This window comes from Syngnathus acus, chromosome 13 (assembly GCF_901709675.1).
Source record: "Syngnathus acus chromosome 13, fSynAcu1.2, whole genome shotgun sequence".
NCBI lineage: Eukaryota > Metazoa > Chordata > Actinopteri > Syngnathiformes > Syngnathidae > Syngnathus > Syngnathus acus.
Genome location: NC_051098.1, coordinates 5,355,901 through 5,380,954, shown reverse-complemented (window position 1 = coordinate 5,380,954; position 25,054 = coordinate 5,355,901). Strand labels below are relative to the sequence as shown.

General features: G+C 40.4%; 2 protein-coding genes and 1 long non-coding RNA gene across 4 annotated transcripts; 2 read left to right on the top strand and 1 right to left on the bottom strand.

Annotated features, from left to right (window-relative positions):
• The first annotated feature begins 1,180 nt into the window (after nt 1-1,180).
• On the top strand, nt 1,181-3,856 carry zgc:162730 (uncharacterized protein LOC564559 homolog). Its single transcript, XM_037266927.1, has 2 exons — nt 1,181-1,325; nt 1,656-3,856. The coding sequence occupies exons 1-2, from the start codon at nt 1,293-1,295 to the stop codon at nt 2,910-2,912; spliced, it is 1,290 nt and encodes a 429-aa protein (XP_037122822.1). The 5' UTR covers nt 1,181-1,292; the 3' UTR covers nt 2,913-3,856.
• A 12,220-nt stretch (nt 3,857-16,076) lies between these two features.
• Nucleotides 16,077-22,476, bottom strand: LOC119132060. The gene is made up of 3 exons (XR_005099783.1): nt 22,465-22,476; nt 19,204-19,209; nt 16,077-16,187 (listed from the first exon to the last, which is right to left on the bottom strand). It is a non-coding gene; the product is annotated as an uncharacterized LOC119132060 (long non-coding RNA).
• zgc:114130 (uncharacterized protein LOC570332 homolog) lies at nt 21,344-24,815 on the top strand. Of its 2 annotated transcripts, none has more exons than XM_037266928.1 (2): nt 21,344-21,817; nt 22,691-24,815. In XM_037266928.1, the coding sequence occupies exons 1-2, from the start codon at nt 21,764-21,766 to the stop codon at nt 23,870-23,872; spliced, it is 1,236 nt and encodes a 411-aa protein (XP_037122823.1). In that variant the 5' UTR covers nt 21,344-21,763; the 3' UTR covers nt 23,873-24,815. The 2 variants fall into 2 exon arrangements, with proteins under 2 accessions (XP_037122823.1, XP_037122824.1); XM_037266929.1 differs by lacking the exon at nt 21,344-21,817 and adding an exon at nt 21,878-21,963.
• Nucleotides 24,816-25,054: the final 239 nt, after the last annotated feature.

The window sequence follows — 25,054 nt, the reverse complement described above, 5'->3', positions numbered from 1 at the left end:
GAAAAAACACAAACATAGCTTAGAAGTAGAATTGTCGACTGAGGGAGCTGCTGTCACTTCCCAGAAATGATTTGAGAAGCTAAAGAAATATATCTTTGGTAGTCTCTGCTTTGAAACTGGCAATTAAAAAGCACACACATCCAAAAGAAATCCACTCACCATGATAACAATAATCTTCTGGTAAAGATCTTCAGCTTGAGGGGTGTTTGGTTTTTTTTTTGTTCTTTTTTTTTCATTTTCAGTTTTTTCTAAACAGTCAAAGAAAACAGACCACAGGATTATTTCCACTTGGCCCATGAAGTTAAATGGGATGCAAATCCTCAACCAAAATAGCCTCAAAAATGTCCTTATTGTGGTTCAGTGTGAACAATAAAGAAGCCAAAGTTTTTCTTCTCTGGCTTTTTTTTTTTTTACCAAATGCTTTAAACATCTGCTAATCAATAGGTGTGTTGGCATACCTCTTGGACTCATTCTGTTGAAATATTCATGATGTGCGGTAATGGTAACAGAAACTGAAATCTGGGCGAAAATATTAACCAATCTATTCTCGTAAGATTCAACTTTTTCAGCTGAGTATACAGTAAGTGGTCACCTACACACAATGATTTATGACACTTCCTGGTACCCTATGATTAGTCATGAAAAAAACATGCTCAAATGTATCATTACGCTTCTCTGTCAGGGCTTTTGCAATGAAAGTTGTTTTGACTTACTGAAAGATCAAAATGGCAAAAAGCAAATGCTGCTTAGTTTTATTTGCTTTTTCACATCTGGGTGCTTAAGATGGTGAAAAAATTCACATGGTTGAATTGTCTTATCGCACTCTGGGGAGAACCTCTTATAATTCGTAGGGATTGCCATACAGAATAGGGAGAGATAGTGCACATTCATTGGAAAAACAAATACGCTCCCATTGGACAGCAGGCTAGAAGGGATTTTATGTCAAACAACCACAAAACTGACACAGTTCACGCAGCTACAGTTTTCCCGCGCGTGTGTGTGTGTGTCTGTGTGTGTGTGTGTGCGTGTGTGTTTGTGCGCACATATATATGTGTATATGTTCTGTCTGTTTTGTAAAAACGCCCAACCCTGACCTCACATGAAACATGAGGTGGAGGGAGGGACATCCGGGAACATAGCAGCGGAAACTCCTCCCAACTTGGGGAGGAGTTTCTAAGTCAGTCATAAAAAGTGCAGCACACCAGTGGACCTCAGCATACTTGGCTCTGGACACAGGTAGCAAACAGTGATCAGAGGATCTGAGTTAACTCTCCCGGCCTAAAGGGTACAGCATGTCTGAAATGCATGACAATATTTTGACAAAGGTGAGTCGCTTGTTTCCAGAATACTATTTTGAATTATCTTCTGTCATTTTGGCCTTGGGAAGGTGGCTGTTGTATTACCAAGCTAGTGATATGACATTTTGTTTCAGTTAGCTAACCAACTGAGCAATTTAGGGTGTGTTTGAGTTATGTCTTACAGTCATATCTTAAAGTTAAAGACTAAGAACGTTCAGTTGGTACTTTTGGTGTTCCTTTCGTATCTGAAATCTGTACACTATAGAAAAGAGCAAAGAGCAACCATCGCATTTGCTGAAAGAAAGTATGCCTTGAGCTTTATTGCCTGTTTTTAACAAATCAATCCATCTGCAACAGAACCTTTTGAACCTGGCGCTTGATGATGCCTTGCTCCCAAGACCGTCTCAGCTCAAAGTCCCAGGACAGGGTCGACTGAACCGATCCACCTCGTTCTTCGCGCCGCCCTCCCCACCTCTCTCCGCCAATCTCAGTTTCAGCACTGAGCATATCACTGACGATGACAGCGGCAGCTCACTTTGGTCATCAAACATCTGGAGCCAGGCCCCCAGTGTCCAAACGAAAGCATCCGCTCTGCAAGGACGCTCCATGAGCCTAACTGAGTCCAGCATCTCCCTGCTCTCTTCCTTTGGACAATTCAAGAACCTGGAAGCTTTCCCTTCAGGACCGGTCACAACTGTGGCTCCTCCACCAGGCTTCCCTCCCGCATCCAACCTGCCCGCCCAGGTGCCACCCATGCTGTCCTCCAACCGTTACAAGACTGAGCTCTGCCGTGGCTTCCAGGAGACAGGCAGCTGTAAATATGGCAACAAGTGCCAATTTGCCCACGGTGAAGCGGAGCTGCGTGGAATGTACCGCCACCCAAAGTACAAGACAGAGCACTGCAGAACCTTCTACAACTTTGGCTACTGCCCATATGGATCTCGCTGCCACTTTATCCACGAGGAAAAAATCAGTGGAGGCCAACTATCATCTGGCAAATTCCAGACTACACGCCAACCAACTCCCAACACAACCAATGGTCAGAATCCACGCCACCAACTCCGCCAGAGTGTGAGCTTTGCAGGGTTCCTGGGCTCGTCACGGACCTCCCCGCCGCCTTCATTCCCTACGTCCTTTACTGATTCAAACCTGGGCTTCAGCAGGGCTGCCTCAGTGTCTCCACCTCCACCAGATCTCATGTCCCCAGTGTTTGGTGACTCCCTCACGCGGGAAGTACCAACATTCCACTTTGGCAACCATCAAACCCGCGCCAGCTCTGGTGACATCCACAACATTCCTCTCATAGTGGAGCCAAAAGCCTCACGCTGCATGTGTGGCCACGGGAACGACTTCTCTGTTTTGCACAGCAACAGCGGCAGAGGCTTTACCAAGGCGACAGATGGAAACCAGCAGGACAGCAATGCTTTATTTGTAGCTTCCAACCTCGGTGGATCGACGAAGCACGCTAGTCTGCAGCGTTTCTCCTCTGAGGACTCCCTAGAAGACAGCTACAGCAGCAGCAGCGGAGGTTCCAGCGGGTCTGAGTCTCCGATCTTTGATGCCTCAGCCACCAAGAGGCTCACTGTCTTTGAACGCCTGTCCTTGTCCGACTAAGGGAAATAACAGAAGAAAACTGTGTCTAGTCTTTCTTCGGAACCAGAACTGATCAGGACAAGTCAACTTTTGATGACATATTAACACTTAATGTTCTTAATTCATGTTTGTCCGATCTGAACTTCTCTTGGACAAATTGTCATGATCAGTGTAGCAAATGAGACCTTCTTCTTTGGTCTTCTGTAGATTTTGACCATACCAGCAATTTGGCTGGTTTGCAAATTTACACTTGTAGTGATCAAAATGGCTCATCGGTTGAGACAACCAATGGTATCGTGCCTTAAATATTCTCCCTGCCTAACAAGCCAGTGCTCCGCAGTGCCAAGAACAGTATGTTTGATTCCGTGGCCTTCATGAGAAAGACCTCACGTGTTTAATTGATGCCATTTTATCTGTGACATGCACTTTACAGCAAATTTAAGAGGGAGAATATCGTCTCCTGGTAGCATTCAACCAAAGCTTCACTCTTCACTCTACTTTGTGCGTGTGTGTACGTGTGTGGGCCTGTGAGATTGTGTGCGTGTAACCATCGCTTATTTCTGAGACCAGGGGTGCAAGCGGATGCAAGATCAAAGTGTGCAACAGAAAATTATATGTCAAATGTAAATACATGACCCACTTTACCATTTTGTAATATTTGATGGTTTCTTCATGTCACCCTCCTGTACACCCCCTTTTAAGGTCCCCCGTTTGATTGACAGCCTGGTTCAGGGACTTGAACACAGTATTCTTTTGGTTATTGGTTGCCTCGCATTGTTTAACTTAAAGTAATATATTTATTATGATATTTATTGCTGTTTACATAAAAAGATGTATTTTGTACTTTATTTATGAAGAATTATTCCAAGGTCTGTGAATTACCAATGTGATAAAAGGGAGTTAAAAAAAAAAAAGAATCTTATATTTTTAATCGTCCAAAAGTGTCTAAATAAATTTCTGAATAAGAAAACGGGTTTGTGTTCTGTTTTTGTCCATGGTTGTTCTTGCAAACAATTCCACAAGTATTATGTGAGATAAAACACATATAGTACACACATTCATTTTAATTTGCATTTTATCTTGCACATAGATATTTCAATTTGTTTGTTTTTACTAAACTAATAAAAATTAGTACGCAGGGAAATGAAAATTGCTAACTAGCTGATTTTGGGTGAAAGGGGGTCGGGGGTTCTCAATGTTACAAGCATACAGTATAAGATGACAGCTGAATAGAGGAAACGCCGTCTCTGACTCTTATAAAGTTGACTGATACTACGGTCCATTTATACATTATGAGAGACTAATGGGATGTTTTAGGCATACTGGGCATACATAGTTTCACGTGTGACTAAAATACCCATTGTGTACATAAATTAAATAGAACATCATATAATTTCCAAAAGTATTTGTTGATGTTAATGCTAACTGTTTATTATACTGAGGGTTAAACAGAATCATCAGAAATTACTGGAATGTGTCTTTTACACGGCACAATTGTTCACTGGCCCTTCTTCCTGTAAATAGTGACATTCAGTTTTTATGTAACAGAGCTGCTACAGATTTGTTGGTACAATACAATAGAAATGGGGCATAAGACTTTAGAATTTTGTTTTAAAACATTTCACTTCTCCTAAAATCAGCAGTGTTATTTGCTTTGCTTGCTTTTCAACCATATGAATCACTGCTTCTGCCTGATCTGTATTGCCATTGTCAGCAAAATCCATCACGTCTCTAGGTTTGGTGTTGAAATTTCATGACAATCCTGTGTTGAAATTTCCGCTTAAAAACTCCCAGTTTGGCCTTGTATTGAGCAAACCATCTCCAAAGCAAAAACCCCAGCTAGATATCGTCAAAGCACTCGACTCTTTGTGCTATATTTTATAAAAACAGGCATAATATCATGTTTATGCCAGTTCTACATCTTGTGCCCATACTCATTTGACAATTTGGTAACTGCACTCAGCGTAAAAATGGGCACATTGTCATTTTCATGCCAGGGCAATGGTCTGGTTCCATGTGTTTAGGAATTTGATAAACACACTACTTGGCCGGATGTACCCTGCCTACTGCATGAAAGCATTCTGCCTTAGTAAAATACAATGGTATTATGGGAGTTGTGACCATTACTTTTAGCTAGAATTGGAGAGTCTCATCAATCATCTTTCCTGTGCACTGTGTATGTGATAATACCACAGCTTAACTCCAATGTAAGAACACCCAGAATCAAACTTGTGGATCTGGGCTATGGTTGCTAGTATGCATTGTCTTGACCAAAAGTAAACCCAGTTCCTCTTTGTAATGAAGGCAGGATGTGTTACCATGACAATCAACAATGTGTAAACAGTAAAGGCTGAAAGAATGGATCAGCGCCTGAGTGTTTGTGAGAGCGTTCACTTAGAGCTGTAGATTGTAACAGCAAGTAGAATGGTTAAAGTTCACCAAACTGTTCGCACAAGAAGCAATGTTTAGCTCAGCAGTCATTTATAATGGATTATATACACTTTTGACATATTGATTTTTCATCAGGGTTCATCTCAGTTTATTCAAGGTCGCCTGTACTTTTCATGAGGATTTTTTTCTAACATGCTCTTGTGGCAAGGGAAAAGATTAGAAATGTTAGCGAACAACTGTGAAACGTTTACGACCTTGAACGAATCCTGACATGAAAGCACATTCGCTACCTTCGCCACGACTCACAAACCTTCGCCAATCTCTCTAGTAAGGGCTCGGTTCTTCCCTCACAAAATACATAATTTCATAAACTGTAATTAAGGCCACTTATCTTTTTGTATATTCCTTCCTTGCTTCATACTACATAATCTAAACCCTGCACCTTATCAACACAGTGCAAAGATTACCAACAGCCGCTGTGTAGCTGTTAATAATCAACCGCAAAGCTGTTACTGTCGAAACCTTTCACCCATGTCAGCTGAGCCTTTACGTCTCCACCTACACCCGCACACACGTACACGTGCACACACGTATACACACACACACGCGCACACACACACGTACACATCTACCAATCAGAAAAACACTAGATATGGTACAAGCTATACACAAGTAGAAATGAATGCAATGTCTAATACCCTGAACACGTCTACTGACGATGAAAACAATGATTTACCTTTGAAAACTACGTGGTTAAAATCATGTTAAAAATAGTGAGTCAAATCCACAGAAGTAGCTGAGCCCCACTGTGGTGTCAGAAAGTATCAAAAATGTTTGACAAGGCGGATTAAACGTACAAGAAAAGGAGATTAGAAAAGGTGAAAGTACACCAAGTCCCCTGGGAAAAAAGCATTCAAGCGTAGAAGAGCATGACTTTGTACGTGCCACCAGGTGAGAGTTCCTCTCAAGAATTCTGTTGAAGCTTTTCCACCCGAGGCAACGAGAAACCAGGACAGAAGTCGTAAATCGTTTGGGCTTGTGTGTGCCTGTGCACGTCTGTGTTTTATTAATTTATTGTAGTTAATAACAATACAGCTCGAACACTCCCCTCAAAACATCGTCACGGTTTCTGGATGGGAATAAATGATTGAGCAATTAATCGTCTACTGCCGTCAAAGCTTCAGGGAATGACAAAAGAAATTGGGTAACTTCTCCTTTACTCACGAGGTCATCAGACATCAGTTACCTACCATTATTTACTCCAACATATTAAACAAGCGGGAGGTTAATGCACCGAGCACAGTACCTTGCACTTTGACACAGTCCCTTTCCCCCTATGTTATTATGTTGCCTCTGCATTTCCATTAAACATGCTTCAGTTCATTCCTTGCTTTCTTCCTGACTGTAATTGGATCATAAGCTGAATTTCACATCCATTGTGCTCTGCATAGTATTTTTAAAAGACCCAGTTTTGCGTAGTTGACTACTTATTTAGAGAAAGATGATGATGTGAGCCAAAATTAAGAAGAAATTAGAAAGAAAGTGCTATGTCAACAAGTTGGAATGGTGGGGAAGGAAGAAGGAAATGTTTGAGAAGTGACATCACAGCAGCAGCAGAGTGGAAGTGCGATCCTTTTTTAGCCATGTTCGCTCCCTCTGCCACATTCCTCGCCACAGGCCTGAGCTCGTCCCGCCTCCTGCTCTCTTCTCTTCGACCTCACTCCTGCGCCAGAGCTGCTGCTGTGGCGCAAACCCAGGGAACAGTGGGAGGAGACTATGGGGGAGAGTGGGGAGTGTAAGGGGGGGTTGAGCCGTGAAGTGGAAAGCAGTAAAAATCCCTGAACTCTCCCTTGTTGACGGCTTCACTTTTTTATTTGTGCAGTTTTAACGCTCACTTCCCGGTGCAATTTATGAGATTCCATAAAACAAAACAAAAATCCTTATTATTTTACACCTCTCTACATAACTGGAAACTACACATTTATTGAGAATGTGGTGAGCCATCTGGGCCAGGAAGGTCGTCCCTGCTGGTCTAAAAACAAGTATCATGACCAACATTTACAACCTAATTCTAATATGAGTACCATTAAATTGCGTTCATTTATTCATAACAGTGAATGCTTATATGTGTATGTGGATGTTGGATTTCTTCTGTCCAGATTTCAGACTCAAAGTGTTGCCGTGTCAATCTAATCTGCCCAAGGCCTTCAGTTTAAGTATTGCTGTCAAGTGAAAGTTAAATGATAGCAATCAGATATCAAATTCTTCCCAGAGGGTCCAGTCAATGGGCCATAGCATTCTTCCATCCTTTGATTGGACGAAGTCAAGTCTGTAGCGATTGGCACACAATACCTTTTATAATCAGCATTTGTGGTGTGTATGATTTATTTGATATAACTGTTTGTGTTTGTCATGTTATATATAATGATTCAGAAGTCTCCACAGATTGATGGCGTTCTTCCTATTTTGCAGAATGGGAAGTGAAAATAGATGAGCAAGCGCTGTGCAAAAAGCATTCCAGTATTTGATATACTTTGCTAGTGTGTCTGTAGATGCCTTTTCTCGTGGTAGTGTTATAAAGGAGAAATACACTGCCATTCAAAGGTTTGGGGGTCACCCAGGCAATTGAATGTTTTCCATGAAAACTAACATAGTTGCACAAGGGTTTTCAAGGGTTTTCTCATCATCCGTTAGACTTCTAACACAATTAGCAACACAATGGACCATTCGAACACCGGAAGTACGGTTGCTGGAAATGGGCTTTTATACACCTACGTATGTAGATATTGCATTTTTTAAAAAAGGCATTTGCAGCTAGAAACAGTCATTATTCACATTAACAATGTATGGAGTGTATTCCTGATTAGTTTAGTGCTATCCTCATTGGAAAATAGTGATTTTATTTTAAAAATAAGGACATTTCTAATTTACCCCAAACTTTTGAACGGTAGAATATGTACAATAAAATGTATTTTAGAGACAGCAAACGTGCACTGGGGCATAGAAATGTATGTGTTTTGATTATCGGGGTGATGCGTTTAGGACTTTGGTAGACCGCCCTGCGTCATGCTGGCCATTCCAGCAGACTAGGGGCATTTTATTTTATACGCACCTAACTGACAATTTAAAATTGACAAAACTATGGACCAACTGGAAGCAGGTCTCTATTGTTGCGCAAGTAGTGCAATGAGATTTTGGTGAACTAGATTTGATAGAACTAGATCAAGGTGCAGGCCAACAGATTCTGAGTTTAATGGATAGGTGTGGTGGATGTCATCATTGTTTGTAAATATGACAGCAGCGTGCAACCCTCTGAATCATTGTGGGAATCAATTCATTGAATGCAAGCATTTTCTTGGGGTCACTATATCATTTCGAAAATGAATTGAATAAAAGTTTCATAAAAGAATTTAATAATTTTTTAACTTCTGATTTCAAAATGAGTTATCTACTGATTTGTTCTTTATACTGTATGTAATAATATGTTGTGGTGGTACATATACCGTAATTTTCGGACTATAAGTCGCACCGGAGTATAAGTCGCACCAGCCATAAAATGCCCAAATAAGTGAAAAAAAACCATATATATGTATATAAGTCGCTCCTGAGTATAAGTCGCCCCCCCACCCAAACTATGAAAAAAAACCGCGACTTATAGTCCGAAAATTACGGTATATGGTTTCACAGTCGTAAAGGCTCTCTGAGGGAAGCCATAACTATACGGCCTTTGAAAAAAAATCTTTGACACCCCTGACTTAAGTGGGTGGTTAAGTTACAGGTTTGCACCCCTAAAAAGAAGGCTCAAAGCCTTGCACTGGTGGACTTTCAACTCCTTCACAACCAGTGCTACTTTTTAGAATTCAAACACCTTATGGCCTGACACCCCACGTGTTTGTTTTGACTGCACTTAATTGACTTGTTTACACATTAATTCCACTCCACATCCTTCAGCTTAAGGCTGTCTTTGAAAATGAACTGCATTTAAATATGACAAAGTTGTTTAGTTGTAACAGAACAGATAAACGAATCAATTTGATCTTTAGTGTGGTCAGTTGCAAGTTTGCTGTTGAGCAGCAAAAGAAAGTCCCTTCAGGCTATTTCACAGCTGTTTGCGTTATTAAAGCAGATCTTTCACAATGGGCCCATACATGTTCACTGCACGCTTCCTGTTCTCCCTCACACTCTGTGCATGCTTCTGCTTTTAGACTTCATGCTTCCTGTTTTTATGTACTTTTCGTAACTTGGTATGAAAATAAATTATTCCCGTGTCGCTACGCTTATTACAAACAGATGTGTGAGAAGGCACATGGGAACACGGCGTTCTATGCTGACAGCAAAATAACATTCAATATAAACTATGAGGAGATCATCTTATTACAAAATGTTTTAAACTCGGATTAAAAGAAGTCAACGTGTGGCTGCGTGTAGAGATCCTCAACAATGAATGAAAGTTACATGTATTAGTCGAGGGAGTGAACTTGTTTGAAAATGATCCACAACCCTTTAACAAACTTTACATAACTGATTTAGAAACTACAAACCTCATATCACAGTTAAACAACTAATTAAATGATACACACTAGTTTAAAAAAAAAAAAAAAAAAAAAAGAGATCCAAAAGTTCAATTGAAAAGAATCCTTATAAGGTCACTTACCAATTGTAGAATTTAAAATTTACGAGAGCAATTTCTAATCAAAATGCTGAGAGGATGAAATTCAGAGAATTTGAACAATCCTAAATTAAACTACATCTAAAAACAATTAATCTATTAATAAATAGAGAAATAGATCATGTGTTTTTTTTATCCCATATACGTATGTCTATATTCAGTCAAACGTACAGTAGTATTTCTCGTATTGTGATATACAGTAGTTCTTATCCCAACAAAGCCAGACTGCTGAAGCCGTAGTAGCTCAGCTGCTTCCTTTCAAAGAGTTTGTTAATTCAGGTCCACTGCATTCGTTTTACGCTAAAATCAGATCTTGTGACTGCCAAGCCAACTCATGACACAGCACCACGTCTTAACCTGGCGGACAATAGACCCCTCTGTTAGGGATCGTTCTCACACACACACACACACACACGCATGCACGCATTGTACACACACAGCTATGTTTAAACAGGTGGATTGAAAATTGAGTGGTTAAAGGTCTGCATGTGTGTGTCTGTGTGTGTGTGTTTGTGTGCGTGTGTGCGTGTGTGTGTGTGTGCGCACGCAGTTATGGGGAGAAAAGGAATGACTTTAGAGTATGTGTATTCTTGGCTGTGATCCCAGGAATACAAAGTGACACCAGCACAGTGCAGAGTGAAGCAGAATTCCTTCTCATAAATATAAGCATCATGGAAAAGCAGAGGAGAGCCACATGAGCCAACTTGCCAGCTGTACCTTGTCACACTCAATGGAAGGAGGAAGCTCGGTCAGCAACAATCACATCAGTTGTCTCTTCAAACTTCATATGATGTAAGTCTTCAAAGTCAATGCATTCATTGTACCGTCAAGAGTTTTCATTTGCACCTTAAGATTGTGGTTTGCATTTGTTCACAGATTGCACAGAGGGGCCTTGGTGATATTCTGGTGACAGACTTGAGAGAACTCGTGAGTGATAAATGTTTCCAGGTCTCTAACTGAAGTACCAAGATGGTAATTTCTTTAGGTAAATGATTTACAAGGTCTTGCTCTGTCCTACCCGTCACTCACAATGCTGAACATAAGATGTTGCAAAAGTAACTCATTTCTGACCGATGAATTCAAACCGTGTCGATGAAGCAGTTTTGGGTTTTTTTGGTTTATTTGTTTGAAACATTACAAAGGTTCACTGGAAAGTGCTTTGCAAAATCATTTATGTATCAGTTGTTTAGGCAATATTGTTTTCTATCATCAGTATATGAAAGTTTACCTTCCAGATTGCAGTTGGCTTGGTCAAAGAAACTCAAAATACATGACAAGACAGTGATATTGTTATATGTGTAATGAATCAATTTATTTTAAATGCCATTTGGCTTAATACATAATATATAGATTTAGTTGGATGAAAAACATTGATCTGACTAAAAAAAATATACTTCAGTCTAAGTGTTTTATTTATAGATGTCTGTTCATCAGTTATACCCACCGTGGCAGACATTGTTTGGTCACTACTTTTTTTTTTTTCCTTTGGACCACTTGTATTTTGGGACTTTAATTGCAGGGGTCAAATTTCATGTGAAGTATTTTCAGGTTTCACGGTTTTTGCTCAAGGTAATTGCACTGCATTGCACAGCTATCCAGGACGTTGTTTTCCTCTTTGTGTGTATGGCAAATAACACAGAATCAAAAATTCACATTTTTCTAATCACCCATATCACCACTGCCTGTGAGAAAGTAAGGTGACATCAATGACCAACTGCAGCCCAACTGCATATTTTGCTTCTCGTGCTGCTTGAACCTAACTTTGTCTGGTGCCCTCAAGATAAGACTTCCCAATAACACTCCAATTATACACGATATCGGCAAACGTTTGAATTAATCAATCAGATGTGGGGTTGGATTTATTTGTTACCTGTGTCAATTATTTCAAATTGGTGCACACAGTTTGGAGCATGTTTCTTTCTTCATCATGACTCTGTCCCAGCACACAAGGCAAGGTTCATAAAGACAAGCACGGATGACTTTATTGTGAAATAACTTCACTGGAATGTGGTCTCAAGCTAATTAAAACACTTTGGAATGAATGACACAGTGGCCTCTGACTTCACAAATGTTACTGGGGATAAAAGAGCAAAAATTCCCATAGACACGCTTAAAAAACCTTGTAGAAAGTCTTCCCCAAAAGATGGAAGCTGTTATATGTAGTTTCATATCTGTTTTTTCAGTTTTCACTTCTTAAGTGTGTTGTGGATGTGTGTCTCAATATTCTTTTCTGTAGGTTAAGGTGGCAGTAAAAGTGGCCTGGAAATGATGGAATCAAAATGTGGTAGCAAAGCAGCATTTTCTGAATTGCCACATTTCATGTGGGAAGTGGTTTTTTAGCGTGATGCTGGTTGTGAGGTACTAACGACTGTAAGAAAGAGGAAGCTGATTGACGTACGATCGTTGTTTGGCTTAGTGGTCAAACAATCTGTCAACAAGCAAGATAACATTAGCAGGTTGGTTTTTTTTTTTTACGTCCTGCTTGCTTACCCCATTTTGCCAGCGAGCAGCACAATGAAGCGCAGTCATCGAGCATGTTGTTTTTTTACGCACACAGTCATCTTTCACAACCACCTAATGTTTGCACTGCAACAGCTAAAGCACAACGCTGAGGAAAACAAACCGGTGACGCCTAAATATATGCAATCGTGTTTTTGAGTTTCGAAGTAAAATCACTTGAGCTTGACTGTTGGCCTATCCCTGTTGTAAATAGACTAGATAAAGTTGGGGGCTTGACTCTATAGTTCCTTTTTTCATGTTAATAGAGATACAATGTTATGCAGAGGTGTGTTTATAACAATTATGAGACAAGATCAAATTTATAGTCGTGCTGGAGAGTTGGAGCAGGAAATACTTCTTCCTGGAGGATGTAACAAGAATATTTGAGAAGCACTCACTTACACTGTAGTTGCATTGGTAGAATTGCGTCATTTGAACCATCCATCCATCCATGTTCTATACCACTCATCCTTTTCAAGATAAAAAAGAGGTGGAGCCTAACTCAGCTGACTTTGGGTGAAATTGGGAATTCACCCTGGACTGGTAGCATGTCAATCATATGGCACAAAGAGACAAATAACTAGTCATAGTCACATTTACAGCAACTGTCCCTAGAACTATGCAGTAGAAAACTATTTGAAAAGGAGGTTTTTGGCGGAGGTAAACAGGTCAGTGAGGCCCGCCCAGTCTGAGAAAAAAACTGGCAGCTACACACGTTAATTAAACGTTGCCTAGACACCGTCCGGTGAAGTAAAAGCCCCACATTCATCAATATACGTCTGATCAAACAGTGATCAATATTATGAATGGTTGCTTAGATACAGTTACATGAGGACAGTGTGACTATACACACTGGGAATTGTCGTTTGGCACACACAACACACTTTATCATACGTAACCCTATTTTCCATCAGAGCTCAGCAGATAAAATATTGTTTAAAGCAGATTTCTCTCCCCAATATGTCGCAAAATACCCTCCCACGCACAGGTGCATGAATAGATGATAGAAGGAAAAGTAAGGTTGTGATTAAAACTGATTAAAGCTTTCATGGCCAACACGTACAAGGGTTTGAATCTGGTAGGAGTAAAGTAGATTTTTGCAAACTTGGTAAACATTCATTGCAGCAGAAAGTTCACTCCCAAACTTCCTGGCTCACTTTTCTCAGGACAAGGACAGGGTCAAACAGTGATAAACATGTGCACGCAAATATGTATTCAGTACATACTTATGTTGACTCTTTTCTTTTTAATTGTAGTACAGTGCTGTTAATCATGTAAAATGTAGAATATGAGTATCTAGCAGCCTTGGTTGCTATATTTCACAAGGAAAACAGATGAATCTTTTATGCCTATTTTTGAAGAGACATGTTTTCACAGTTCCAAGGTCTCTGACATTCATCTGTCAACAAAAGATGAAGAATTATAGTTTTGTACACTTAACATCCACCCTAGTTGATATTCTTCTTCTTGCGGGGGGGGCACCGATTTTTACTTGTGGAGCCAACACACCATCACCATCAGAACACTTTTACCTAATGCAAATGCTGCTGATCCGCTTTCATTGTGGCTTTGACATGCTTTTGTGCAGTCGGGCGGTTGGACTATGGACATTTCTTGGAAATGGCAGATCTTCACCCAGCCTAGCGTCCAGGGCATGGGCTTTGAATCTCTGCTTTTTTATTCTAAACAATTTAATATAAACAAAAACACATTGTGGCACCTCTACTGTATTTTGCTACCCAAATGTTTTCAATCCCCTCACTTATTTACGATACTCTTACTTCTCTTGAGTCAGTGTTATTTTTCAATGCAAAACAAATCTGTTTTTGTCCCAATCTTGATTACAGGCAAAAATACAGGGGAGCTGGATGAATATTGCGTTACTGTTACTGTGCATATTATTTATTAGTTCCTGAGCTGGTTATATGCCTGGTTGTGTAACGTGGTCACTCATTAAGTAGACAGAAACCTACAGTGCTATTGGCCTGTTATTGAAACAAAGATTTGTCCATTTGTTTTGGGTTTAGAAAACTTTTAAAGGACTGGTTGCTTGAATTACACTAGTTGTGTAGCTCACTCCCAAGGACAAGGCTTGTGTAAGTTGTTTGAATTTTTTTTTTTTATTCTGACTCCCTTTCAATAATCTCACAGCACGCACTTTTTCAATGTGGTTTGCATTGGACAGACATAAAGAGCTACACTTACACAACCCGGGGCAGGATTTAAATCCACGTTTTCATCTACTCAAATAAAAACGCGTATAGAAATGGGGCAACAGCTCCCCCTGTCATTCATTTAAAACAAAAACTATATTCACTCTTACCAGCTGAGACGTAAATAAAGTCTCATTGTTAGTTTGTTCACGCAAGTAAATGTATAAGACTTGCCTTGGTAATTTAATTGGCAATCATAATCCTTTTTTTCTTCTTTTTTTTCTAACCCTCTTTATTTATTTACTTACTTATTTATTCATTAACTGTTTGTGGGATGAGACTGAAATATAAAATAAACCAACTGAAAGTCAGTGTTGCGATGAAATGACTAGTCCGTGGGAGCACATCATACAAGGCTAATGTAAATTGTTAAAACAATAATAATAATAATAACAATCGCGTGTCCTTCATGTTCCAGCAGAGGGCAGTATAATACACTTGCGTGATCTTCATTCATGGAATGGCCATCTCAGTCCCCTGACCTGAATATTATTGAAAATCTGTGGTGTGATTTAAAGCGGGCTGTCCATGCTCGGAAAGCATCAAACCTGACTGAACTGGAGATATTTTGTCAAGAAGAATGGTCAAAAATACCTTCAACCAGAATCCAGACTCTCATCGGAAGCTAGAGGAAGTGTTTGGAGGCTGTTATTTCTGCAAATGGAGGATCTACTAAATATTGATATCATTTTTCTGTTGGGGTGCCCAAATATATGCACCTGCCTACTTTTGTTCAAGTAATGATTGCACGCTTTCTGTAAAGGGTTTTTGTTTGCTACATGATATATTTAACTGAAATTGCTGATCAGAACAACCAAGGATTTATAAAGGAAAATCATGAAAATTATCAGGGGTGCCCAAACTTTTGCATACGACTGTATTTACATTTAGCATTATAGTCGTTTCACATGCATCTGCTTTGGGAACCTGCAGGTCTGATGATCCCTACAACAAAACAGATTCCTCCTTTGCTTCTATCCACCCAAACAAATGAGTGATTGGACACCAAGACACACACACCCTTCTCTCGAAAATGTTGCTTCCCTTTTCCACGCCAGTCTCCGTGTTGACATTTGTTGATGTTATCATGGTTTGAAAGCTTCTTTTAACTTCTCTCTTGCTCTCCTCCACTCTCACCTTCTGACCAAATCCACAGGAGAGAATTCCAGTGAACAGCAGAGAATGGGGAAGGAGGGAATGATGTCAGAGGTTAAAGGTTAGGTTGTGAACTTTGTACCAGGAGGAGAAACCTACGGTGCGTCGTTTGTCGGTGTGCCTTATGTGCTTGCCGAAACAAAAACAAGAGGGAGTCATATACTTAACTTATACTTCTTAACCTGGGTTCGGTGAGTCGGTCTCAGGGGTTCGGCAGAGCCTCCACTGTGGAGGTCCGAACATACCTGATTTATCGTGTAAATTTGTGATGACGTATATCTGAACTGGTCTCGCAAAGGCAACAGCAGTAGTCACATTGATTTGCAGGTGTGTAATTTGTTGAGTTCATAAATTGTGTTGGTTTTGTTTCTGCACAGCTCATTTTGTGCACCAGTTACCGTTTTTTTCCGTGTATAATACGCCCCCATGTATAATACGCACCCTAACAATGGCATGTTGATGCTGGAAAAAAGCCTGTACCCATGTATAATACGCACCCAATTATTATTATTTTTTTTAATTTTTTTTGTTTTTCTTTTTTTTTTAAGTCCCAATGATCGTCACACACGCAGGGAGGCAATGGGTCCCATTTTTATAGTCTTTGGTATGGTCTTAACTAGGCTGGATGTATTTTTTTTGTTGGCGTTGATTTCTCCGACTGCCCATAAAGGCACCACCGCGATCAGATGAAAAGAGAGGAAAGTGACGTGCGGAGATGTGAAAAAGGCGGCTCTGTATGGGAGAGACGTTGAAGAGGAATAATAACACCCTTGGAAACCAAAACTTGCCCCTCGTCGTGACTCGGAGCCGCAACAAATGTTTCGGATTTGTGTAGGGTACATTGTGACAGCAAACGAGCAGGTGATCGAGCAAGCGTCTGATACGAGAGCATTGCGTTCGTATGGAGCGTGTTTGAAGTGAACAGCAGAGACGAAAGGAACAAGGCAAAGTGTTGTGAAATAAAATATTACCTGTAATACGCATTTTGTTATTTGCTGATTGTATTAAGCTATCACATTCATTGTCAGTCAAGAAGAGAAGAGGACTATTATCCCTTCTTTGACGAAATGACCAGAGCACAGTACAAACACACTATTGTTCTTTCGGTATTTATTCAACCCACATTCTTTCACAACATGACAAGAAGAGAACAATACATAAATCAATACTCGTACCAGTACCATGATTTTCTTAAAAAAAAAAAAAAAAAAAAAAAAGTTTTTTTTAAAAATTTAAAAAAAATTGTACCCATGTATAATGCGCACCCCAGATTTTAGGACAATAAATTAGTTAAATTTTGCGTATTATACACGGAAAAAAACGGTAAAAACATCGATGACTTAAATTTGAAAAACAATTTTATTTTTCACTAAAGAGGGGTTCGGTGAATGCGCATATGAAACGAGTTGGGTTCGGTACCTCCAACAAGGTTAAGAACCATTGGTTTATACATTTGCCGCGCTTCTAATGACGCACAGTGCATGTGCCAAATCGAAAAGGTTGTTGAATATGTTTTCATATTGGGAAAAGTAAAATAAAACAAGTAGGTTTTAAAATAAATAATGTACTGTACAAGACAATAAGTTGTCAAAAAGATGTTTGATCCAATGACAGAAAATATAGTAGAATGCATGCTAGGCCAACTGTTGGCAGAATTTTACTGCTTTTCCTCCCAGGTCTCATACAAAAGAGTATTTTCTTTTCATTCTTGGTCATAAGTGAAGGGAAACTGAAGCTTCAAACTTACTTTGTGAACCAGTTGTTGTATTTTTGACTCCTCTAGATGGCACTGATGGTTTGAAGAGAGAAATGAAGAAATGGCCTTGTGCTTTCAGCCTTAGATTGAACAGTGCCATCTAGAGGAGCCCAAAAAATAACAGCATTACAGCAATATACTAGACTGCTGTGACTTTTTTAGTAGTGGCACAAAGAATAATATAAAGCACAAAGTTAGCAAACTCTAAATTTTGGGATTTTCAGGCATCAAAATGTGCTACTTTTTTTAAATGTGTATTTAGTTCTAAAGTGTGCATAGCCCCTCTCTGAAAGAAGGAACACTCACACATTGGTGGTTCATTATTGAAAGTTAGGGGGGTGAAGGGTGGGGGTAGGGGAAAGGAAAAAAGGAGCAGATGTTCATCAGGTCTACTGAAACCCGCCCCACCCCATCCCAACACATGGACCCCCCCCCCTCCAGCCACCCTCTTTATTATGTCATTGGTTATAGTAGCCTCTTATCTCAAGAATCATTTGTGGGTCTGCAGAGGAATTCCTTCACTTACACACAAAATAATTATTTGGCTGTGAGTTAAACTCAGGAAAGATAACAACTCTGACTTGTTTATACATCAGTAACTAATGTTTTTGTCATCAATTTGTGTTCTCAATCCCCTAAGCAGCATTTCAATGCGTCTTTTCCCTACAGGGAAGGAATGCTACAGTGAGTAGTGAAAAAAATATTGGGAATATTCCTTCATCATTTCTTCAAACATGATGTCAAAATGAGGCACCCCGCTGCCAGAGATTCGTCTACATCACAGTCACGTCTCCTCTCATCTCTTCTCATACCAAGCAGATGTCAAATAGGCAAGCGCCTCTCAAACAACAACCCGGTTAATCATTTCATGGAAAAGAAGCTCGACAAAGAATACAAATGTACATATCTACTGACACATGTCTGTACATCTGCCTGATTCACTCAATAACTACTGCAAAATACTTAATGATGCTTTCCGTAATTGTAGTCCTCACTTTCATGATTCCTCTATAAACCGTCCATTCCACGACTCTCTCCTCACAATCCGACTCTCTCCTCACAATCTATTGCTCCAAACAATCCCTCTTCCCTCCCATTCACTCATCTGTGTTAGGCCCACCATGTGTGTGTGTGCGCGTGCGTGTGTGTGTGTGTGTGTGTGTGTGTGTGTGTGTGTGTGTGTGTGTGTGTGTGTGTGTGTGTGTGTGTGTGTGTGTGTGTGTGTGTGTAGGGCTAGCATGGTGGAAGGCGGGCCATTAGTTTGTTATTTGGTTCTGCAGCTCATTGAGCTCATTGTGCACCAAAGGTACTCTCGCCCAGCTGGACTCGACAAGAAGCAAAACTCCCTTTCAGGATTTCTCCTACTTTGTCACCCTCCCCCTCTTCTTTCAGATGCCTCCTATGCACCCAGTAATCCCAAAATAACCCAAAGAGATTTGTTTATAGAATTAAACTCAATTTGCCGACCAAATAGCTTGTTTGCAGATAACGTTTGTTTACCTAAGCACATCAGCAGAAAAGCCACTTTCCTCAAGGCACTTAATGTTGTTGACTTTTTGTTAATTGTACGTTGCTTGTTAACAGTGTGGTCTTAATCTGAGGCTAAATGCAGAGAAATTGGCTTTGGACTCTGAACTAATTACAGCAGTTTGTTGTTGCCTAACATAATTAGCTGTTGTTCACACTTAGCACACTATGGTTGGACCGCCTAAACTATGAACACATCTGAATGACACATAGTCACTACAATCTAACCTCTCAGTGGTATGCTGCACATTTGTATGCATACAGAATTCAGACAGCAATGCTAACTCACAAGTAACGTCATCACAAAGTCTATCTTCAGTCTATCTTGTGAGTGACGTTGTTAGAAAGGTATTCACTCAACAGCGTTTCTTATTGTAATTGTGGTGTAGTGTACAACTACAATGCATCATACTGAGAGCTGGCTACTATTCTAGTTCCCTCATAATTACTCTCGTGAGAGGAATGAAATATTAGAAACACATTTTAGCTCGAGGCAGTGCACTTCTACACCCCTGCAACAATTATAATAAATGTGTGACCTTCCCATGTATGGATGAAAACAACCATATGCAGCAGTTGCTCTATCTTGGAGTTTTATCAATCATTTAACTTTTTTTTATGGGAGAGGGGGGTTGTAAAAACAGATTTGTTTCTCATTGTGTGTCCCTCATATTGTTACCAAAGTCTACTCACATTTCAACTTTGGAAGAGTAACTTTAGAACAAACTTACATACAAATCCTACACCTGTTGTCCTGTTGGGTCAGACCGCCTAGTGTGAACCTTGTACAACTACATCATTACAATCGTGCGTGTGTGTGTGCATGCGTGCATGCGTGTGTGTGTAGGAGTGGGGCAACCCCCTCGTCGACTACAAAAGCACACACAATAATAATTACACACACGCACACATGGAGACAATTCCACGAGAACTCTTTGGACTCTATTTTTGTGTCGGACGCAAGTACAATTTAGTGTAATGGCGTTTGCGCCTTTGTGCACCATTGTGGAGTGAAAGTAGACTTTTCCCAGCCAATCCTCATGGCATCTCTCATTTGCATCAAACACTTTGGTCGTAGCGCACACCCAAGTATCCTTTGGCTTTGTTTATTTTTGTTTTAACATCTATGATGCTTGCTAGTGAGTATGTGATAAGAGAAACACAGTCAACTCAGATACTGTATTGTCATGGCTCTTTTCTGCAGTGGAATGTTTCACACATTTACTACCTTTGAAATCAAAGACCTCACTCCTCCCAGTCTGTGTCATAGGGATAGGCTGTCTCCAAGTCGTCCCTTCAATCCATATGTTTCTGTCTCACCATTATCTTTCTGTGCTTTGGGCTCTACATTTGCATTTTCAAGCAGTATATTTGCCCATCGTCTCCATGCACCCTCCCTAGAAAGTAGAAAGAATACCGCTCGTGAGAAGATTTCAAACATCTTTGTCATTCAATATACGGATGCATTTAAATTTACACATAGTTTTATCAGAATTTTTTTCCATCACTAGAAATTGAGTAAATGTGTAAAGATGCTTAGAAAATTCATGGAGAACAACAAAATTATTTTAGCAATAAAATATAATCTCATTGAAATATCTTTTACATGGTGTCTGTTGTATTAATAATTACAAAAACATTAGAAACATTTTGGCGAATACAGAAGAAAAGTTGCTGATGAAAAGCGACCATTCTCCTATAATAAAAAAAGGAGCTTCAAACATCCAAACCCACTTGTGAAGTGCTTTTATTGGCATTATAAACATTTATTTCCATGCACTAAATGTAACGTAGCATTGGCTCAACTTTTATGCTATCACAATGTGTTCCTGTGGTTTCTTGTGAACTAATATAACAAAAAATGCAAAAAAACTTGTTTCAATTTTCCCTCCTCTCCTCAGATTAGATGGGAGTATTTTTTAAATTCTCAAATTAGGAGTTTATTTTTTACACCATTTCAGGATAACACAATAAGAAACAAATTGTTTTTGTAGTCTAATTTTCTTACCGATGGGGAATATCTTGCGTCTCCCAATTTTGTGAACTCATCATGAATGGTCCGTGTCTTACGTTCCTGTATGTCACTGCTCTCTCTGTATTTATGTTCTCTCTTTTTTTTTTTTTCCTATTTATTTATTTATTTTTGTGCTTTTGTAAGACTCCAAGAACTCAATGAATGAATATTTCAATCAAGGTTGATCATACCTCTTACCTCTGAAAAATACATTCGCGCAAACTCCAGTAACAAAGCACCTTTGCGCATTGCAATTTCCCACCACTGCACGGAAGGCAATCAGAACAAACTTTTTCAGTTCGACTGAAGCGTGTTTACTCGAGAGAGCGATGCAGCAAGGTCTACGCTCATATATTGTGAAGGTAATTGTAGATGCGTGTCCATTTTGTTGAAGTTAACTTCAAAAGGAGGCGTCGGACTGCCAGACATAGGGTGAACTAAACTTTTGGACTGGCTGAGTAGTGAATGGACGGCGTGGGAGTGGCCTGCAGCAACCGTGTCCGCTTTTAAACCCACACGTGGTCGGTGTCTTGAGCTTGTTTCGCACTCCACTCACTTACTAGCAACTTCTGATCGACTCATGCCACACTGGGTCGCGTCCATCGCTGCGGGAGTGGGCAGGAGCACACTGAGAGCTGTGCACGTATCATGCCGACTTACCAACTCGACCAGTTCGCTGGCCTGGACGAGATGATGTGCCAGGTAAAAGACGCACCGACAACAACAATCAATCGAAAGAGGAAGGTTGCGCACGCGATGGCTGTTTTTGCCATGGCTACTGTTAGCCTTCCACAACTTTGCTATTTTATGTATGTCGGCTTGTTCGGGGTAACTTTATTATCAAGGTGGTAAGAATGTGACTTTTGCATAGCGCCAAAGTTAGCCAGGCATGAAGCTAACTTATTATGTGGTTGCTGGTAAACTGCTGTTTGCTGAATTTAAACGAAAATATTTTGCACTGGTGTGCAACATTTTTAACGTGTGGGAATTGATGTCAATGTCAAACTTAAATCATGCATCCCATGTTCAAATTTAAGATACTAAACTGTTGATCATGTGTTCAGGGGGCTCTTTTTAGTTAGATTGGTCTGAAAATTATTTACAGTACTTCAAATATTGCATGCAGAATGATGTAATTATCGTGCATTAGATTATCCTATGTACATAATTAAACTATACAGTTTTCATGACTTTTTTTCTCTAATGTAATTTGGGTCTTTGTGCAACAAAGAGATTTTAAACGTAATTGGTCTAAAATGAATTATTACTCAATAAGAAGATAGTTTAGGGTGTCATTGTAAAAATGTAATTTTGGACTATTTTTTTTATTAATTTGTAGATTTTGGAACAAAGGTGATGTTTTTTGTATGAGAAACTTGCTAGTCAGCTGATTGTATGCAAATCCCACAAGGGGGGGGGGGGGGGGAGAATGAGTTAGTGCGACAGCTTAAAGTACACTTTCAATGAAGTAAACATCAACTGGTGTCTGGAAAAAGGTTTTGCTTTCTGGAGTTAAGTCGGGCAAATAGAAATATTCTTTCATGACAATGGTGCAATTTTTTATTCTTTGTGCAGCAATTCCAGAGTCTTGACCTGAGAGGACAGGACAGTCAGTCGTCAGCCCTCAGCTTAGCCATGAAGACACCAGGCTACATTGGACGGCAACGTAGCTGTGATACATCCTTGTCTCTCTGCACCGGTCCTCTAGACAATGACGATCTGTCCACCACTATTTGGGGGCAGCGACCAGAGAGCAACCAGGCTTCCCTTCTTCTTAATTCCACCCAATGGCGAAAGCAACGCTTCCTATCTCAGCGCTCAGTCAGCATGGTAGAGACCTCCAGTGTCACAGCAGCAAGTCTTGGCTGGCCTGATTCAGATATGAAGGACCCTCAAGAAGGCATCAGCTCCACACTGCTGAACCCCAGCATGTCTTCATCCACTTCCTCCACCACGACCCGTTACAAGACAGAACTGTGTCGTTCCTTCACAGAGAACGGTACGTGCAAGTATGGCGGCAAATGCCAGTTCGCCCATGGCGCTGAGGAGCTGCGGGACCTCAGCAGGCATCCGAAATACAAAACTGAACCCTGCCGCACCTTCCACACCATCGGCTTCTGCCCTTATGGTATCCGCTGCCACTTTGTTCACAACAACGAGGAGGAAAAAAATCATATGTCTCGCTCCTCTTCTTCCTCAAGCTTTGCACCGCTGTCTCTTCCCTCTGCACGCTCCCATAGAGTCCCACTGATCAGACAGAGCGTCAGCTTTGCAGGATTTCCCTCTGCTCCCCAACAAAGCCTTCCTCCTCCTCATCCTCCCCCTGCCTCTTTCTCACGAGCGCCATCTATCTCACCTCCTTGTGCCGATATCACCAATCTTCTCTCTAACGTCTTCTTGGAGATGGACTCTACTACCTTCGAGGCCTCCCCTACCCCCCAGTATCAACCCTTCGCTGCTGCAAATCCACGCTCTCCCTTCCTGCCTTCCCCAGACTCTGGCTGTTCCCCGTCTGGGTTGTCTCCATCTGCATCTCCATCCCTGAGGGAGAGCCCCGGCGCGTCTGCGTTCTTTTCGCGGTCGCTCGGCACAAGATCCCTGTCCTATACCTCCCTTTCAGATCAGGAACAGGACGGGAGCAACTCTCCCAGCTCGCTTAATGAAGCGGAGTCCTGCAGCGGGATCAATGACGGAAAACGCCTCGCCGTGTTCAGTCAGCTCTCAGTTCCTGAGGATACTGCTGGACTCAGCCTTTAGGCTGTATCACCACACACACACACACACACACACACATTTAACACAGGCATACCCAGATTTTCCCCTTACTTCCATAAAAATGTTACATTAAGTGCCATATTGCAGAAAGGTCTTCCAAAGGGCTACGGAAACATAGCAAAGACAGATGGGACAAAAGTGCTAGCTAGAAGTCTCATTGAGATTATTGTATGTGTGTAAAACCAAAGACCTTACATTTTGTAGTTGAATGTTGCGTGGCGGAATCAGGACCACTGTGTGGCCTGATGTTTAAGAAGCACTGTACCGTATGGTTTTATAAGCTGCTCTTTCCATCTAACTGTGCAGTCTGGGGTTATGGTGCGGTCACTGGCCTCAGATCAGAGGCTTTAAAACTCGTTGTTGTGTTTTTAAACAACTTAAGTACCTGTAGTGTTGCAGGTCATGTTGAACAGCTAGGTGGTTTGTTCCAGAGAGGAGTGTTCAATGCATCTTTTTTGGGGGGGGTGGAGGGTTGGCTTGAAATATAGATTGCAAACATTCCCAGATTTTTTTTTTGGGTTGCTTTTTTGTGACTGGCGCACTGTTTTGAGGAGCACATCATCTTATTTCCACTCATTCAGTATTCTCACCGTTATGGCTTTTTGTATTGTAATGATTCTGTAGCTTTTTTTTCCCCCCCATCACTTAAGCTACAAACGAAAGCTAAACCTTTTAGAGATGTTAGTAGCTTCTTCTTGTGTGTTAAAGGTAATTAGCGCAACAATATGTGATCATCTATTTAAAAGGGCGTTTTCATCAACGTATTTTGAGGCCTTTTTAGTGTTGTAGGCGATACTCTTTAGTAAATTTATTTAATTTATTTTAACCTATTTATAGATGACCAAGTTGTTAATGCTTGTATCAAGTTTAATATATTTGAGTTTTTTTCATTTTTGTTCTTGAAATAAAGTCGTTTTAAAATAAACTGAGTCTGATGCAATTGAGTTGTAACCAGCTGAGGGTGTGTCCCAAATTTAGCTGGATTTGGCTCCACCTCAGTCGCGAGTCGTAACAAACGAGGACAAGTGTTATGTAAAATTGATAGCTGAATAAATATATTCAAATAAAATTTAATGAATTGGATAGAGTTTGACACTGCGATGTTTTCTTTGACACTATCTGATGCATCATTTTAATATTTTGTAGTTTATGATCAGTCAAAAA

Coding starts and splice junctions, on each gene's coding strand:
- zgc:162730 (XM_037266927.1), top strand. CDS start 1,293: ATGTCTGAAATGCATGACAATATTTTGACAAAG. Junction 1,326..1,655: donor ATGACAATATTTTGACAAAG/GTGAGTCGCTTG, acceptor CATCTGCAACAG/AACCTTTTGAACCTGGCGCT.
- zgc:114130 (XM_037266928.1), top strand. CDS start 21,764: ATGCCGACTTACCAACTCGACCAGTTCGCTGGCCTGGACGAGATGATG. Junction 21,818..22,690: donor TGGACGAGATGATGTGCCAG/GTAAAAGACGCA, acceptor TTCTTTGTGCAG/CAATTCCAGAGTCTTGACCT.